Source organism: Perissodus microlepis, chromosome 2, assembly GCF_051167445.1.
Source record: "Perissodus microlepis isolate ML-2025 ecotype Zambia chromosome 2, ASM5116744v1, whole genome shotgun sequence".
Lineage (NCBI taxonomy): Eukaryota > Metazoa > Chordata > Actinopteri > Cichliformes > Cichlidae > Perissodus > Perissodus microlepis.
Window position 1 is genome coordinate 32,360,146 of NC_140462.1, and position 18,269 is coordinate 32,378,414.

The following is an 18,269-nucleotide window of genomic DNA, read 5'->3' on the forward strand; positions in this document are numbered from 1 at the left end:
CATGGAGTACAAACGTCTTATTGAAGAGGCTGTGGGAAATGTTGTTTCCTAAGAAAAAAATGAAAGTTATACCGGTTATAAAGTCTTTCCCTAACGTCATAACATCACCGTGTGAGTTTTAGTAGTAAGCCAACACACCCGCCATACACTTTTACCTACATCAGAATTGTATCTCGGCCTGCCAACCTGCTCCATTACTAACAGCGAGGTATTCAAGGAACAAACGCTTTCTGCTGTTGCTTTTTCACTCTGTTCTTCTTTATCAGCCTCATTCCGAGCTCTTGTATTTTTATTGCGAATGACTTTGTTTATCTTTTAAGTACAAATACTTATTTTACCTGGTAAAGAGAAGGGAGTAAAGACCTAGCAAGCTGAAACACAGTTTTAATGAAACATATTTTTATTGAACATATAATATTTGCATGATTAATAAGGCACTGCAGCTCAGACAACAGACATCTTAACATAACAGCGAAAGCACAGGTATCTTCACAGCTGGCTCCTCTCAGCTGCTGTCGTGGCTTATTGGGACCATTGTCATTAGGCTTGTCCTTTTTCCTCCTTACCTTGACAAAGTTTTATTAATAGTGGGATAGTAGTTTAAAACCGGAAGTTAATACTAGAACTTTAATTTGGTATATTTTGAGTTATTTGAGGATTTTTTTTGACATATTCAAGCTGTGCAGGTAAATGTTCTATCATAAATACTCCAATAACTGTAGAAACCATCAAATCTGCTGCAATGCTGGTGAGCTCTCATACCAGAGCTTTCATCTTAATGCCAGAGCCACACCTGTGAAGTCGGGTAGCTGCATTTTACATTGTTGTGAAGGTATTGTGTTGACAAAACCCGCCCACAGAAAAGCAGACCTATATGGCTAGCTATAGAAAAGCTAAATGGAAAGGCACATACAGAGTGCTCTTCTAATCAATTTGAGCACCTGATGTGCTTTCTTACTACAAGCCTGCACTACAACAATGCCTAAACAAAGTCTTATATCAGATTTTTATCAGTGAAGTTGAGCTCCCGTAGGAATACTAATTAGGGATGGGTATCATCCCTAATTCCCTTGGTGGGTTGCAGAGTATGGGGGTGCCTACAGGGGTCAGCGGGGGAGCTGGCCCCAGGGAGGGGCCACTTGCCCCTCCCTTCCTTCCCTCCCCATCTCCAGCTGCCTCCCTCTTCCCGCTCCACCATAATCACCCACACATGCAGGGCCTTGGGGTAAAGGTGTGTCACCAGGGTGCAGGGGAGGCACTCCCACCCCCACCTCCTCACCCACCCCCCGTCCCCTTCTGGCTGCCTGTGTCTTAATCAATGGAAAAAACACAAACTTTGTCCAAAAACCTCTCATGTTTAGCTGTTTTCCACTTTTTCTTTGGTCATTTTAGCCTTTTTGTCCAGGGTGAAGGGAGTATCTGCCATCAAACAAGAAGACAGCCGCATGTAGCTATGATGATGTTTGCTAGTTCACCTTACATGCATTAATGTAATAACGTGGTTAGCCTACTCAACGTAAATTACACACGAACAACATTAAGCTACTCACCCAGAGAAGAACGGCTGCTGCTGCATCATCATCGGTCATCATTTCTGCTACACTGGCAGGGCTAGGGGCCAGGACTCTCCTCTTCGGGTTTTTGGGGGATGTTGCTAACTCCGGGTCCGATAACAGGCACCACACCCGCAGTAGATGTGCTCGGTGTGAGGTCTCGCAGCAAGCTATCAAATACGGTGCATTTCTTGGCTTTTTAAAAAAAAGCTATGCGTCACCAGGTGTTTCATCGGATTTGAGGTGTTGCCTCCTTTGACAGTATCACAGTATCAGCTTAAAGCACTTGTTGCAGGCTGCTGAGTTTGCATCTTTTGCTGTGAATTACAGCCAGACTTTGGACCGCTTCGCCTTGGGCATTTTTAATCTGTAGCTCTGCTCTAAAAGAATGTACGTACCTGGGCCCGCCTACTATCCTTGAAAATGTAAAATGATTGGCTAGAATCCAAAGTGTGTGACATCTCAGGAAAAAAAGCACCGAAATAAAGCACCGAAATGTGCACTGCTTTTCGGTCTGGTTACTACCGTTTATGTCAGAACCCAGTACCCATCCCTAATACTAATGTGACCCCAAGAGCCTCTACAGCTTAGGAAAACTCAAAGTCATTCATGCATAAAAAAAAATTGATTGTTGAACGTGTAACATGTCCTTTCAAAAGTAATCAACTGTCATTTATAAAAGTGGCAGATAAAAGCACAAAGTGTTAACTGATTACATGAAAGTGTTCTGTGAGTGAACGTTGATGTCGGAGAGTTGAAAGCAGTTGAACAAAGAGATTGGAGTGATTGAAAACAAGAATCTCTTCAAGTGCTGCAGACGGTGTCTGCACTACAAATAGAGCTGCCTGGTGTATAAACAGAGAGAGAAGCGTCTGTTAGAAACATGAATGTCATTGGGAAAACAAAAATATGGGAAGATGCTGAAATGCCAGCTCCCAAGCAAAGATGACAAAAGCTTACTGATTCCAACTTCTTTTGAAGATTTGCATATTTATTTGTTTTCTGTGGTCATTCAGATAACATAAGGAAAGTTGACTCAAGTTAGGCTTTCCACCATCTGAAGGGACATATCTGCTTAAGGTGGGCGGTTATTATGGAATGATGTGACTTTAAGTTAGAAATTAAGCCGATAAGCAGTCAGTTTGCTGACAACTAGTGTGTCTTAACTCTTTAAACTTTGCTGTATGCATCCAGGTCCAACAGTGATGCCTGACCTGCGGATCCTGTACAAGCGTCTGCTGGTGGCCGAGGAGCTGGGGGGGCAGGTCAGTCAGAATCTCAGCAGCATCCTGGAACAGCTAAAGAACCTTTCCAAAACTGGCAACGACACCTATCTTTACTCTGTCCACAACAGGACAGACTTTAAAGGTGGGTAGCAGAGAACCCAGCACTAGTTGTTTTTATGACTTTGAATAAAGGCAAATGTCTTTGGAAATGCACCATAAGAGCAAGATATTAGTCAAAGGAGCTTGCAAAGAAAAGCGTCTGGACTTCTTTAAGTTTACTTGAAGACGTTTCACCTCTCATCCGAGAAGCTTCTTCAGTTCTAAGGTCAAATGGTGGAGAGTCCCAGATATAAACCTAGTGGGAGTATCCCCCCACAGAGGGACAAAAGGACCCCCTGATGATCTTCTAATCGGGTGTGGGACCCACACCCAGTTTCACACCTTGGCTCAGGCGATTAGAAGATCATCAGGGGGTCCTTTTGTCCCTCTGTGGGGGGATACTCCCACTAGGTTTATATCTGGGACTCTCCACCATTTGACCTTAGAACTGAAGAAGTTTCTCGGATGAGAGGTGAAACGTCTTCAAGTAAACTTAAAGAAGTCCAGACGCTTTTCTTTGCAAGCTCCTTTGACTACGATGACCTGGATGACTGAGAACCTTCACAGACAGCAAGATATTAGAAACAAAAAAGATAACTACATGGATACACTAAACCAGCGGTCCCCAACCTTTTTTGCGCCACGGACCGGTTTATGCCCGACATTATTTTCACAGACCGGCCTTTAAGGTGTCGCGGATAAATACAACAAAATAAAACTAGTACCGGTACCGAAAAAAAGAAGATTTATTCATAACACACGTGAAAAGACCCAGGAAAACCGAGTTAACGATAAAAACGATAACAAAATAACGCTGAAAACCGATAAAAACCCTGAAAACCATACATTTCACACCTGAGCCTCAACTCTCGCGGCCCGGTACCAAACGACTCACGGACCGGTACCGGTTCGAGGCCCGGGGGTTGGGGACCGCTGCTCTAAACAGCATCAACAGATCTAAAGCTGAAAACACTGAACACAGTCCATGCTGGATAGCATGTACTGACCAATGCTATTCACCACTCACTGGGAATCATTCTTTTATGTGTAAGGCAACACTGGACTCGACTTTAAACACAGATTTCTTAATTTTGTAATAAGAATGATAAAAAACAATAAAAAAGACAATCGTGGTGCTAAAGTTCTACAGCATCTTTGAACTTGCCAAGGCCTGTTAATTTCTTATTAGTGATCACGATTGACTCAAACTGGCAGTTCGTTCGACTGCACTGTTTGATGGCACTCATTGGACTGAATAATAGGCCAAGTAACTCAGCGAAGATCTAAGGGGAAAAATTGTAGTTTGGAAGATCTGTTGGAGACATTTTTAAGCAACTGGAGATTCCAAGGTCATGAATTCAAACAACTGTAAGTTGGTACAGATTATTCAGTTGGAAGAAGACCCAAAGTGTCACTCTCAGATGAGAGGAAATTGGTTCAGAACAACTCAGAGGCCAACGAGGCTCAAGCCTGCCAAACTGAAGTTAGTTTTATATTGCTGTGGACTGAGGGCGTGCCAACCAAGAAAAAAAGCCTCTGCTCTAAAACTGATCCCTTCGAGCTTGACTGGAATTGCAGCTTGCGCTATCTGGCTGTAATGACAAAGGTATGTTTGGAGGAGTAAAGGTGAGGCTTTCAAACCTAAACACTAAAGCCAAATGTGAAGCATGGTGGTGACAGTTCCATGTTCTGGGGCTTTTTTGACACCAGTGGTAGTGGAACATTGCACAAAGTGGACGGAACAATGAAGGAGGACTAGCTCTAAATTCTTTAACGTAACATCAGATGAAGAGCTAGTTGATTGAAACTTGGACACAATTAAATGTTCAAACAGGACAAACACACAGCAAAGCTGCTTTTAGAATGGAAGCAGGCTAACATTATTCTTTCAGAATGGCCTTTCCACAGCCCTGACCTCAACCCTATTGAAACTTTGTAAATGTTTCTTAAAATGTCAGTGTTCATGCCATGGTGAATACACAGTATTTCTAGGATTTCTCTGAATCTGGTTAATTCAATTGGCGTTTTTTGGCTTAATGAAGAAAAAAAAAAGTCACAACAGAGACCTCTAGCTGAAACTGTACTTTGTTTAAGCATTTCCACACAATCAAAAAAAAAATGTGGACCTAAGTCATTTGACTTGTAAAATATAAGGAGATCGCCCAGGTTTCTCTCTGTGTAATGTATCATGGGCAGTTTATCTACAGAAGTTGCAGTTGATGGTTGACACAGGAGCATAGGTCTCAAATTTTGTCTGTCTGCCATAATTCATATTTATTTAGTTTCCTGTATGTATAGGAAACAAAATACATATGAAAGTTAATCATATATTTTTACCTGGCCTATTAACATGCTGTGTGCTAACTGTGCTAACTATAACACCACACGCCTCTATCCCTTTTTCTTTGTGTTTACAGAAACAGAAAAGCAACCTACAGGCTTGCAAACATTCCTTCAGCCCAATATTTACATTTTCATGCCCCACCTCAGACTCCATCCGGGCAGCCTTGTACCTAATGTAGTGCTGGGACAGGGACGTCGTGGAGGTATGAAGCCCTCACATTTTATATATATGTGAATATATATATATATATATATATATATATATATATATATATATATATATATATATATATATATATATATATATATATATATATATATATGTATGTATATGTATGTATATATATGTATGTATGTATATGTATGTATATATATGTATGTATGTATATGTGTATATATATATATATATATATATGTATGTATATGTATATATATAGATGTGTGTATGTATGTATATGTATATATATAGATGTGTGTGTGTATATATATGTATGTATATAGATGTGTGTATATATATATATGTATGTATATATATGTGTGTATATATATGTATGTGTATATATATATACATGTATGTGTGTATATATATATATATATATATACATGTATGTGTATATATATATACATGTATGTGTATATATGTGTATATGTGTGTGTATGTAAGTCAATGCAACAGTCAAATGAGGGATAGTCAGTTTTACATCTGCTGTGCTAATGGAAGCAGACAGTGACTATAGTTTTTCTCTGGTTCTCTATCCTGTCATCTCTCAGTGTCCATGGTGCTTGGCATTCCCACTGTGAAGCGTGACAAGCAAAGTTACCTGGTCAACACGCTTAGCTCTCTGCTATTTAGCCTGACTTCATCACAGTGCCAGGATCTCCTCATCATCGTCTTTGTTGCTGAGGTTACACACACACACACACACACACACACACACACACACACACACACACACACACACACAGTCAGTGCTCATGCAAGCTAGCATCAGCCAAAACAGATATGAGACATGCATATAATTCTGTATAGTTCTGTATTATATGTATGTCATGGAACAGTATTATAAAACATACATAATGAATATTAGTAATATGCCAGACACTCATATAATGAAGCTACCAGTGCGTGTGGTGTAGTTAAATTCTAGCTGGCTAACTGCCCGTAAATTTGCTTTTACTTTACAAAACAAATGTAAGTTATTCATATCTTTGCTTTGAATCATTGGATCATTTCCTGCTTGACACAGTGTAGTTTCATATTAAACACAAGTTACTAAGAAGAGTTATGTTAGCCAGTGAAGTAATTTGGCCTGCTATATAACTTTAATTTCTGCTGGGATGCAATTATGCTAAGGTATAGTTAGCCAGCTACATGTAACTTAGCTACGGTGCATTCATGTGGTGGTGGTTAATTTATAAAGTTAGCTGATAACTTTAAAAAACAACCACCAAATCTCAAGCACAGTGGTAAAAGTTTCACGTTGTGGGGATGTGGTTTTCCCCTCTCACTCAGATGGGCTTCATTGGATTAAAGTTGCTTTTTTTCCTTTCCAGCTTATGCTAGCTAATTTTAGCTTGCCTATAATAAATTCCGTGATATGCAGTGTAGCAGCTGGCTTGGCTTACCTAAGGCACATCAGTGTTTGTTAGCCTATCCTAATGCACCTGACCTCATAACACTCCTGAACTCAAACACCATAATTTAGTAGTGAACAAGGTAAATTGTTCCCTACTGCAAACCAATGTACAATTAATTTCAATTGCATGTCATAAATTATAATAAATCATAAATAAATACCATAAATAAGTATTAAGGACCAGAATGACCTTTGCTTCCTTCTTTGCCCCCACATGCTGATTTACGTATTGGGTGAGATGTGACACACAGCTGTTATACAGTGCCACTAAAGAACTTTTTTCTGATGTCAGTCTGACTCACTGAGAGTGCTCTTGCATATGGACTATAATGTGCTGTTTGCTAGACATCTGAGAGAAAGGACACATGAACACCTAACGACTTTCATACCTGCTCATCTTTGGGGTTTTCTTTCATTGTCTTTTTTTTGCGAGTAACAAAAACTATAAACAGGAACACAACGAGTCTTTATCAACCCCCAAACTGAAACTGATAATATGTCTGGCCTTCAAAGGACTTACACAGTTACAGTCTCAGTCTGTAAGAGCACCAGCGTGTATTCATTGTTGCAAAAGCCTCGAGGAGCTCAAGTTTAATATTAACTCAGTCAAATATGCCCCCCCTCCCCATCACTGACCCAGTCCTGTCTCTCTCTCTGTCTTTCAGACAAACTTAGACTATGTGAACAGTGTAGCAGAGACCATCATGAAGAAGTAAGTGAGCTAGATTGCCTCCCATGGGGCAGTTTCTCTGTTGTATCAGTGTTCACGTTAGACTTAAGTTTCATGCTCTTTATTGCTTGCAGCACCAGCAGCAGACTGCTGTTTCTGCCTGTAAGTGTATAAAAAATAAGATGTTTATTATTACAGTAGGATTGTATTGCATGTGGGCATTCACCAATCTATTTTTCTTTAGTCAGCCATGGACTAACTATGGCTGATGGTCATATGTGTGAGATTTACGTCTACTGGGGAAGTATTTCTCTTTATGTGCAACTTCAACATGGAAATGGTCTGTTTTATGTATCGCTTTACAAATAAAGGAAAAGTTAGGCAGCTACATTTCCATTTCTCTTCTTTGAGATTCAACCACAAATTAAAAGAAATAAACCTGAGATAACAGGGGTAATCTGTAAGCATAAAACTACACATTGGATGTAATCTTATGCAAAGAGAACACAAAAATGTCCAAATCTTAAATGACTGTATCACTGGAGTGTATAAAGCTTGTCTTCATACATTCATTCATTTTTTTTGAACTCAATTAGATGTTCTGGTAAAATGGAACTGGAAACGCCTGATTACATTTCTGTTTACGCAAATGCTTCAGTGTAGTCTATGTGCACTGATGCTTTACATTAGCCTCTACTACATGCTAACAAAAGCTGTCACAAAACAGGTTTTTAATGTTGTTGCTTCTCTTCCTCCCGGCAACAGGAAAGTGTGAAAGTTGGTTCCCAGCACATGTTTTCATGAATTTGTTCTCTGATTAACCTAAACGCCTGTTAGTCAAATACAATGTTTGATCTGTGATTTAGGAAGAACTTTTCAGGACAGCTAGGTAAAGTGTGAGAATGAAACGCCCTACAGTTCATAAGACTTGTTATTACATATTTTGTTAGCATACACATAACTGTTTGATTAACCTCTAAATACTAACAAAGAATGTCTATTATTTCCTTTGTATCTTGATGTTGATCTCTGCAGTTAACTAGCTCACTCTTTGCAGTTTTCCCAAGGAGGTGCAGTCTGGATTGCTGGAGGTCATCTCTCCTTCACAGTATTACTACCCTGACTTCACCAGCCTTAAGGAGACCTTTGGAGACTCCAAAGAAAGAGTCAAGTACGGTGCATATACAAAATCACATGATGCAGTCTCGAAATGCTACAAATGTTTTGTCAGTGATGGTAATTCTGAAGTGTTTTTTACCGTATTTTTCGGACCATAAGGCGCACCAGATTATACATTACAGAATCCTGCCATGCGATTGCATTTGTCCATAACCATCGAGAACCTTCGCATTAACATTTTTGTCGAGTGGGAAAAAAAAGTTAGCGTTCATCCTCCAGCTTCACTGTGTTTATGTTATGCTAGCATAGCTGTGTCGCTAGCGAGCACGTAGCACAACATTATATACCAGCTAGCCGAACTTTTGTAATGCTACAAATGTCACTGCTGTTTAGTTTAATTTATGTTAGAAGTGATAGCAGAGCTGTACGTTTGAATTTGCTCACAAATCTGTCAGTCAGAACATGCTATATCATGTTTAGGTGGAAGCTAGCGAGCTAACTTCCTGCTAACTTCTAACTCCGTTAAATTTAATACATTCTGTTTTCATGGATGCCTGGATGTTAAACTTAATTGTTACACCTGGTAAAGCAGCAACGTTGATCATTTTATTACAGATGAAAGAATTTAGACAGTTTTTAACTCTCAGTGACGCCACAGTGTTTGTTTGACTTTGGGACCTATAGGCTTCGTAGCAACCAAAGTCGTACTAAAACATTTTTTGACAGATTTTTCAGAATCAGAATCAGAAAGGGTTTTATTGCCAAATGTTGAGCAGGTTTACAACATTAGAAAATTGCTGCGGTGCTTCAGTGCAAACGTACTGTCATAAATTACGCTTAAATAGACATGAAAATAAAAATAAGAATAAGAATTAAAAGTGCTAAGTAGATAGATATATACATGATATATACATGAGTGCAGGTGGTGATTTGAGCGCCGTGTAGCACATAAAATCGGTTCGAGGTCAGTAAGCACAACCAGAATTCACACATAAGACGCATCAGATTATAGGGCGCACTGTTGATTTTGGAGAATATTAAAGGATTTTTAAGAGCGCCTTATAGTGCAGAAAATAGAGTAGGTGCTGCTGCAGTGGCAGAGAGGACACAAAACCAACATATGCACCATATAACCTAATAAATAAATGATGAAGAGTAGGAGACTTATAATGTGTTTGGTGTGTTAAACAATAAACTTTGATTTATTGAATGCAGCGTGGTGTATAAACACACAGTGAGTACCAAAACCAAAAAGGGGAGTGAATTTCTGCTTGGGTTATATTTGTGCTTCTTGTTTGTTTTTAGATGGCGAACAAAACAGAATCTGGACTACAGCTTCCTCATGCTCTACGCTCAAGACAAAGGAACGTTTTATGTTCAGGTTAGTCTCAGACTTTAGTTATTATTTATTAAACACCTTATTTCTATTGTGTTTTGCATATCATGTTTCAGGAAAGTTATTTTTAGCACCATTTATTTGTTTGTGATATCAGCCAGAGTAGCTTTGTATGTTATAATTCTTCCTTATATATCTTTCGCTTTCACATTGCCTGCCTGGGTAGGGGCACTGCAGATGAGCTCAGACTATAAATGCTTACAGAAGACCCAAAGATGACATCACAGAAATGTGAAATACAAAAGTCTGAAATGATAGCCTGTTGTAAACTCTTTCTCCTTTTCACCAGGAGTGGTCTGATTGGGCTGTAGCTGTGCTTATGTTTAAACTTTTTATAAATAGTGTCTACTTCCTGACACGACTGTTTTTAACAAGCTAAGCAGATCTAAAATGTGTGGTCGAATGCCTAAGTGCAGCACAGAGTCCTGTTAAGTTTAGGATAACCAAGAAAAATGATAAAGGAGCGAAATTATTATTTGTTGTCTGTTGATTTCCAGTTAGAGGATGATGTTGTTGCTAAGTCGGGCTACTATGACGAGATGAAGGCCTACGCCACAAACGAAGCTTCAAAGCCATGGCTCTACCTTGAGTTCTCCCAGCTTGGATTTATAGGTGTGCTTTTGTGTAAAATACTGAAGTGATTTTTATGTGTGTGTGTGGATTTTTTCAGGTAATATTACACGAATACATTTGTGTGTATGTGTGATTCTCCAGGCAAGTTGTTTCGGACCCGGGACCTCCCAATGATCGCCGAGTTCTTCCTCATGTTTCACAGAGACAAACCTATCGACTGGCTGCTGGATCACATTCTGTGGGTGAAGGTTTGCAACCCCGAGAAAGATGATGTAAGTCAGTTATATCAAGAGTCAAGAAATGTAAAGTATAGATTCATTTGTGTTTTGGGAAAGAGTCAGACCACTTAATTTTTTTTTTTACACACTTTACTGTTTGTTACAGCCCTACAAATAAGAAAAAACACGTTGTTGTTGTAGATTTTTGTTAAAATGGAGCATAAATCTCTAAATAAATCTGTGGTTAAATAGATCTGGGACTCAGACCCTACATACTCTATGTAGATGACACCTCTTGTCTATACAAAGCATGGTATTTCCAGTACTGAGAAAGCATTGAACAGTACATTTTTTCCTATTGCTTGTTTTTTTTGTTGTTGTAAAGAGCAGCTTTTACAGTGCGTTTCAAACTCACATGTTCTCATATTTTATATAGAAACACTGCACAGAGCAGAAGGCACTACTCAAGCAGAGGTACAAGCCTTCCCTCTTTCAGCATGTTGGTCTCCACTCTTCTCTGCCCGGGAAACTGCAGCATCTGAAGGTGAGAGTTCTGTTGGGGTTTGAATATATAATCTGAATGCGTATTTGCTGATTATATTGTTTTAATATAAGAGAGGCCTAACTCTGAGTACAGTCTGTGCCAAAAAGTACTGACAGGAAACTGCATGCTTTTGCAGCCAGAAAGTGAAACTAAGCAGAGTCTTTGATCGAAACTTATAGTGGTGTGACGTAGAGAGCAAGTATATAAATACCTAGGCTTCTGTTTGTGCTTCAGACCTGGGGTTGTGTGTTTTGTGTTCAGGTCTCCATATCAAGGATATGTAAAAATAAAGATAATTTTTAAAGTAAAAGGACCACTTTTGAGCTGTGTCTTTCTTGGCCGTAAAGAATACAAAAGAACTGGATTTAATAGTTCCTTTGACTCCCAGGAAACGTGTTTCATGATGGATATGAAGGTTTGTCTGTCAGAGCCATTGGAGAACATTGGGGATATTTGGTGAAAACAAAACGCAGTGCATCCGCATGTATTCCTCATACCATCTGTGAAGCCACTAAGTCGACCATTAACTCCTCCCTATACCAAAGTCTATTCCAATTGAATCTAAGGCCAGATGTAAAGATAACACCTGGGCTAATTTGGGTAATGCAACAGGACAACGGCACCAAGCACAGAAACCAACTGAATGGCTGAAAAAGAAAAGATTCAGGGTGTTGGAATAGCCCGGTCAAAGTCCAGCAGGAGTCTGATTTACTCTTTATGACACTTGTAACACAGTAAATGTAAAGTTGCTCTACCAGGTTTTTTTGCCGTCTTTGGACTCTATCAACCAGATGACATCTTGTAAAATGCCAGTGAGTAAATAAAATGTGTTTGACCCTGTAAATGGCCATTTTCGTGCATGTACTTGAGCCCTGAGCTTTTCTGTTCAGTGGAGGTTGAGGTGAGAATGCAAATGTCTCGACCCAAACCCATTTGTGCAGATTAAATTCAGGCTTCGAGCACTACTCGGGCAGCACTCTCCTAAACCAATCAGGTCATTAGTGAGAACATGGCTGATGTTAATGTCCCCTGCTGAACATTTTCTACAGTTCATTTGTTTAAAAAGAGCTTTGATAACGAGGTTCAAGGGTCACATGTGCAGGGGTTGCATATTACTAGAATCTGGTGGTAATGGTGTCAGGACACCTGAGTGGGAGTAAAAGAGAAGGTGCTTTTCTAGTCATCTTTTCTTCTGTTAAATTAGTAGGCCTTTATTGAAGACTCGTAAAATATTTTTCAGATTTAAATATTTAAAAGCTGTTTTACAAATATGAACCAGGAAATGTGTCAAACGTGACTTAAACAGAAGAAGGCTAAAGGTGAACAGGGTGGTAAAACATCTCTCTGAACTACCTGTAAAACTAGTAGAGTTAAATAAGAAGGTGTGACAGCTGAGCAATGAAAAGCATTCCTGTGAAACACTTCAGGGCTTTGGAGCGTGATGTCACGGGAGGGGGCGTGACCGCCGAGGCGCCATTTTAGCAGGCCAAACAAAGGAGCAGCAGTGGTTTGCACTTGCTGTGTTGTCGGTTGTAATGTTAGATCGCACGATCGGGAAGGGAATAAGCTAGAAAATGGGCTCTCTTTTTATCATTTCCCCACCTGGAAGCAACATGAGGGAGCTCATGTATCGGATGTTCCCGAAAGAAGGCGTCTAGCCTGGATAGCAGCTGTGAGACGAGCTGATATCCAGTTCTCTACCATCTCCAGATATCTGTTGGTGCTCCAGACATTTTCATTCAGGTGAGATCTAAATAAGTTCATATTACTCTTTATAGCCTAATAGTTTTATTTTCAATGCGCTCTGAGGTCATAGCAAATTAGAACAAACATCCTAATGAGTGATTTTGTAGATATATATAATAAAATTCAACTTTATTGTCATTGCACATGTCGCAAGTACAGGCAACGAAATGCAGTTTGCATCCATCCAGAAGTGCTTTAGCCATAATATAGCTATATTACAGAAACGGGTCTGTTATAGGTATGAGGGTACAAAATATGGGTCAATTATGGGTCTGTTACAATGTACACAGTATGAAGGTATGTTATGAACAGTGTTGGTCAAGTTACTTGAAAAAAGTAATCAGTAACTAATTACTGATTACTTCCCCCAAAAAGTAATCCCGTTACTTTACTGATTACTTATTTTCAAAAGTAATTAATTACTTCGTTACTTAGTTACTTTTTAAAAACACGATTTACAACCTGAACAGGTGATAAAGCGATAGATCTTTCAGCCCAGTTCTACTTTTTCTGCATAATCCATCATACAAAATGTAATCAAATGGAAAAGTCTCCTTTTTTAAAACTTGTTTTATCAGTTTTAATCTTTTAACTTTATGCATCAAGCAAAAATTTAATTATATGCACCATTCTCTGACTGGAAGAAATTTGTTTGACATTTAAACCTATTTTCTGCACATTCCAGCACATAAAATAAAATATTTTTTGTGTTTACACACAGTCTTTCAAATAGATGCAAGTAAAACACAGTAGAAAATAAATAAAGTCAAAGACTTTAGAGCGGTCCTGTTGCTCTATTTTCACCTGTAAAGCAGGCGGAGGTTTACCGTGGTGCAGGTGTGCCGCAGCGGTCAGTGGAAGAATCCGCGAGTTTCTCTGTGAGTTTCCCATTACGTCGTAGCTACTCGGTGCTTGCATGGAAGTTTAGGGGTTTTTTTCGCTGTAAAAAGAAGTTTTCTTCCCACGCACAACGGACGCTAATGTTTTTGTCACTTTTTATGGAATCAAACTCAAAGTAAGGTCAGTACTTCCACGCTTTAAACGCTGCACGCTCATACTCTCTCCCGCACTCGATATATGATCCACTGTTGATCTGCACACAGCTGTTGTCAAGAACGTCGCACTCGCTTACGTCACTGTCATGAGACATTCTCGCAAAAAAATCATGTTTTTAGTAACGCAGTAACGCAGCGTTCCTACGGGAAAGTAACGGTAATCTAATTACCGTTTTTGCAATAGTAATCCCTTACTTTACTCGTTACTTGAAAAAAGTAATCAGATTACAGTTACATTACACTGCCCATCTCTGGTTATGAATATGCTATAACTATAAGTATGTACAGATGTACAGGATATAAATATGAAAACTATACAGAAATATGAACTATGCAAGTTATAAACAGTTATAGAATTATAATTATTATATACGTTCTCTTTATAGAGTTGCTAATTGTTTTTCATTATTGCAGCAAACCAGTCTATGAAATGGATGAAACAAATCCTGACTGGGTTCCAGCGCTACACATGGGGCACTACGAAATCCCTGCTTCAAACCACACGCTACACACTACCATGCCACTCAGATTACTTCTTCCATGTGAGGGTGAAGAGGTGACCCTTCTGGATAAGATGGTGAAGGTTTGCTGCGTATGGTGAACATGTGCCCCAGTGTGGTAGTAAAACCAGGGGAAATGCTCTTGTTAAATACTCTTAAAAGTCTTGTGCTGTATATGTAGTGATAAGTTTTCAAAAGAGACAGTAAATTACAGAATGCTAGCAGTGGGTGATATTATTTAAATGCTGTCATGATTTTATGTGAACATTTTGTCATTTGTAAACTATACATGACATTGATTCTACATTGTAACTGATGTGATGTTCTACAAAGTGCTTTTAATTAAAGGCAAACATTTATTTGTTTCTTTATTCAACTTTTGAACAGTGGTACTTAGTAAGTACATATTCAGTAAATGCTAATTATTTTCATGGCAATGCACTTCAGGCACAAATGTAGACCCCCTAAATACAACATTATGGGTTATTCAGAACAGAACTATGCTTGGAGAAATATTTTCCCATCAGCTGATCCAACTCCTCCACAGTAGCAGGTAGAATTTTTCTTTTCTGAGGACGGCTTCTTTTACCTGTCACTACAGATGGTCTGTTTATGTTTTGATGGAGAGCCTTTTTTGGGCGGCTAAAGAGGAGAAGTCCATCTTATGGCCAACCTCTGGCTGTATCTTGGTCATATTACCCAGCAAAACCCAGTATGCAGGTTCATCTGTAACAGTCCTTGTGCCAAAGATCAACACTGTTGCTTCTACTTTAAACAGAAGAACAGTGACATGGGTGCAGGTCTACGTGACTCCGGTCATACAGGTGCAGTGGGCGGCTTCAACCTTCCCTGTGATGCTCACAGTGACCCATGGCTGCAATGCTGGTTCATTCAGTCTTTGAGAGTGCAGGACCTGAAACACACACAGACAAAGTTAATTTAAAGACAAGAACTTTAATAAGCCAAGGCCGACATAAATGTGTTTTATCTACTTTCAAATCCATTTATCATAAATGTAACAAATAAAGTGTTTGGAAAGTTAGCACATACATGTAATTTTTTTATCTTTTTATGTATCCATCTATAGAACGCTGCCTGTTCTTTTTCAGAAACCCGCCTGCAAAAATGAACCTAAAGTATGTAATGCAAGGATGTAATCACTATCAAGATGGAGAAGGCATAAAGTTCGACTTTTAGTGACAATTATGAATCACCTAATATGATAAAGACATTCTGCAGGTCATTAATCAATGTATAAAACCAAAATGGAATGTAATTTTAGTTACACAGGACATAAACACGGAAGCAAGGTGTATGAGTAAATCCTTCAGGACAATGTCCCATCAATGCACTGAACTCACTGTTATCCCTCTAACAGCCTCCACATGTTCTCACTGTAATTTCCCCTCATGAATGAAGTTATGCTGCACTAATCTGAATGTTCGGGGGAAAATCAAACGCATTTTACTCGCATTACTCAAGCTGACTTACCTTTGTTTGAATGACTGCGTACTCACAACGTGGAGGCTTAAAAATAGCCAGATCTTGTACCCAGTCCTTGGTGGATGTGCACCTCCACAGAGATTTGTAATTGCGAAATTGGTTTGCCGTGTATGCGCTGACTCCACAGACAAGGTAGGAAAATATATCAGGCTAAGTCAATAGCGGTTGGCCTAGTGTTTCTACTCCACTGTCGTTATTTCATACAAGTCCACATTTCCAGTGCACGCTATTTTTTGCAAGTACCGTCTCTTTGCATCCGGACGCAATCTGTCTCTATACCGTCCTTTTTATTTTGAGCTGCTTTTAAGTGTGGTTCGTAGCAATCTTCCTTCCAACACACTGTGTTTGTTTTGATTCGTGGCCTGCTGAAATGGTGCCGCGCTCCCACAGTGCATTGCGGCGTGACGTCAACTCCAAAGCCCTATAGGATCAGCCATACAGTTTAACCTGAGCAGAGAAAATGTTGTTGATCTGCTGTTTGCTTAGCTGACAATAGAGTTCAAGACAAGAGAAAGCGATTTTAACTGTATGTGTTTTGAATTGACTGCAAACCCAGAATCATTCATTTATGTTGTTAAGTGTTCTCGCCTGTGGATGTGCTTTGGTATGTGCAAAGATATTTTTCTCTTCTTTCTCTTATCCACTTCAGGACAAAGACTTTGGGAAGCAGACGCTGTACAAGGCTCACAATAACCCGCCTGCAGAGGTGAGCAGCACTTTGAAACACTACCAGACGCACAGTTTGAAAAGTGCTTACGAAGGACGAGATTTCTTCTGGGCAATAACTCCCCTCCAGGGTGACTACATCCTCTTCAACTTCTCCCAGCCAGTCTACACTTCTGGGTTAGTTTGTTTAGTTATTTTCCATACATTCTGTAAATTTTGCAAATTAATGTTTTCTATTTAAAAAAAAAAACGAAGAAGAAAAGAAGAGGACAAAAACACAAATGCTGCTCAATCAAATTCATCTAGACGGATGATGGTGACCCAGTCTGCACATAAAAACTGCTTTACATCATTATGCTGCTGCAAGCAGTAGTGACATGGGCGGCGAGATTGAGAGACAGACATTAGAGCCTCTTAATGCGTGTTTTGTTTGGGGCGTGGAAACCAAAAATAGAGAGGGCATAGCCGAACGTATGAAACAGGAAAAGACCGCCGTGTAATCCCTTTATTTCAGCAAAGTAACTGTATTCTGAATACCACCTTTTTAAATGGTAACTGTAACGGAATACAGTTACTCATATTTTGTATTTTAAATGCGTAAAGGTGGTACATGTACTCTGCTACTCCCCAATACTGGTGATCATTCAGACGCTTGACTATAAGATGAACAACGGCTACAAGGAGCAGTACCCTCCATGGAAAACTGGAAATCAAGGCTGCATGGAGGGAGGTTAGCCAACTATCAGAATGGCAGAAAGGATTAATGAAGATTGTTGTACAACAAACTGCCAATACCTGAGGCCTTAGAGACAGTCAAACAAAGACTCAAAGCCTTGGCTAACTGCTTGAACAAGACCGATAGGATCCAGGAGAATAAACCAGCCCTGCTCCAAGCTGTACTCTCAGTAGTAGGGAAGCAATGTGAGAACAACCCCATAGAGTCTGGAGACGGAGCAATACTGGAAGAACATATAGGAGAAGGACACAACATATAACAACAATCCTTATTGACTAGTGGATCTAAGAATAGACCACAGCAACCTCCCTAAACAGGACCAACCATCACAATGGCAAAAATCCAGGAAAAAGTTTCCACTATAAAGAGTTGGACAGCAGCACACCCTGACATGATTCACTCCTGCTGGCTAAAGAAGCTAACTGCACTCAGTGAATGTCTAGCAGCACAAAGGAACCAGCTGCTACTGGATGAGATGCACCCAAAATTAAGGCCAGACAGCCCTTATCCCCAAGAAACCCAAGAGCTAGGCAGAAGGAAGGTGGCCAGGGGCAAGTGAGTGTCAGAACCTCTATCCAGGCTCAAACATTTCACCAGGAGTACATCAGGAAGATGGCCACAACCAACCACGTGCTTGGTGAGAAACCAGAGAAAGAAGAGGAGCAAGGAGAAGAACCATAATGGA

General features: G+C 39.7%; 1 protein-coding gene across 1 annotated transcript in view; it reads left to right on the plus strand.

Annotated features, from left to right (window-relative positions):
* Nucleotides 1-18,269, plus strand: part of LOC146392980 (alpha-1,3-mannosyl-glycoprotein 4-beta-N-acetylglucosaminyltransferase B) — a 29,075-nt gene that overhangs the window by 348 nt on the left and 10,458 nt on the right. Inside the window, exons 2-11 of the mRNA XM_084908304.1 lie at nt 2,748-2,921; nt 5,296-5,424; nt 5,993-6,126; nt 7,524-7,570; nt 8,586-8,699; nt 9,953-10,028; nt 10,541-10,655; nt 10,758-10,888; nt 11,271-11,378; nt 16,832-17,025. Of these exons, the coding sequence (XP_084764430.1) occupies nt 2,748-2,921; nt 5,296-5,424; nt 5,993-6,126; nt 7,524-7,570; nt 8,586-8,699; nt 9,953-10,028; nt 10,541-10,655; nt 10,758-10,888; nt 11,271-11,378; nt 16,832-17,025 (1,222 nt within the window). The remainder of the gene's footprint in view (nt 1-2,747; nt 2,922-5,295; nt 5,425-5,992; nt 6,127-7,523; nt 7,571-8,585; nt 8,700-9,952; nt 10,029-10,540; nt 10,656-10,757; nt 10,889-11,270; nt 11,379-16,831; nt 17,026-18,269) is intronic.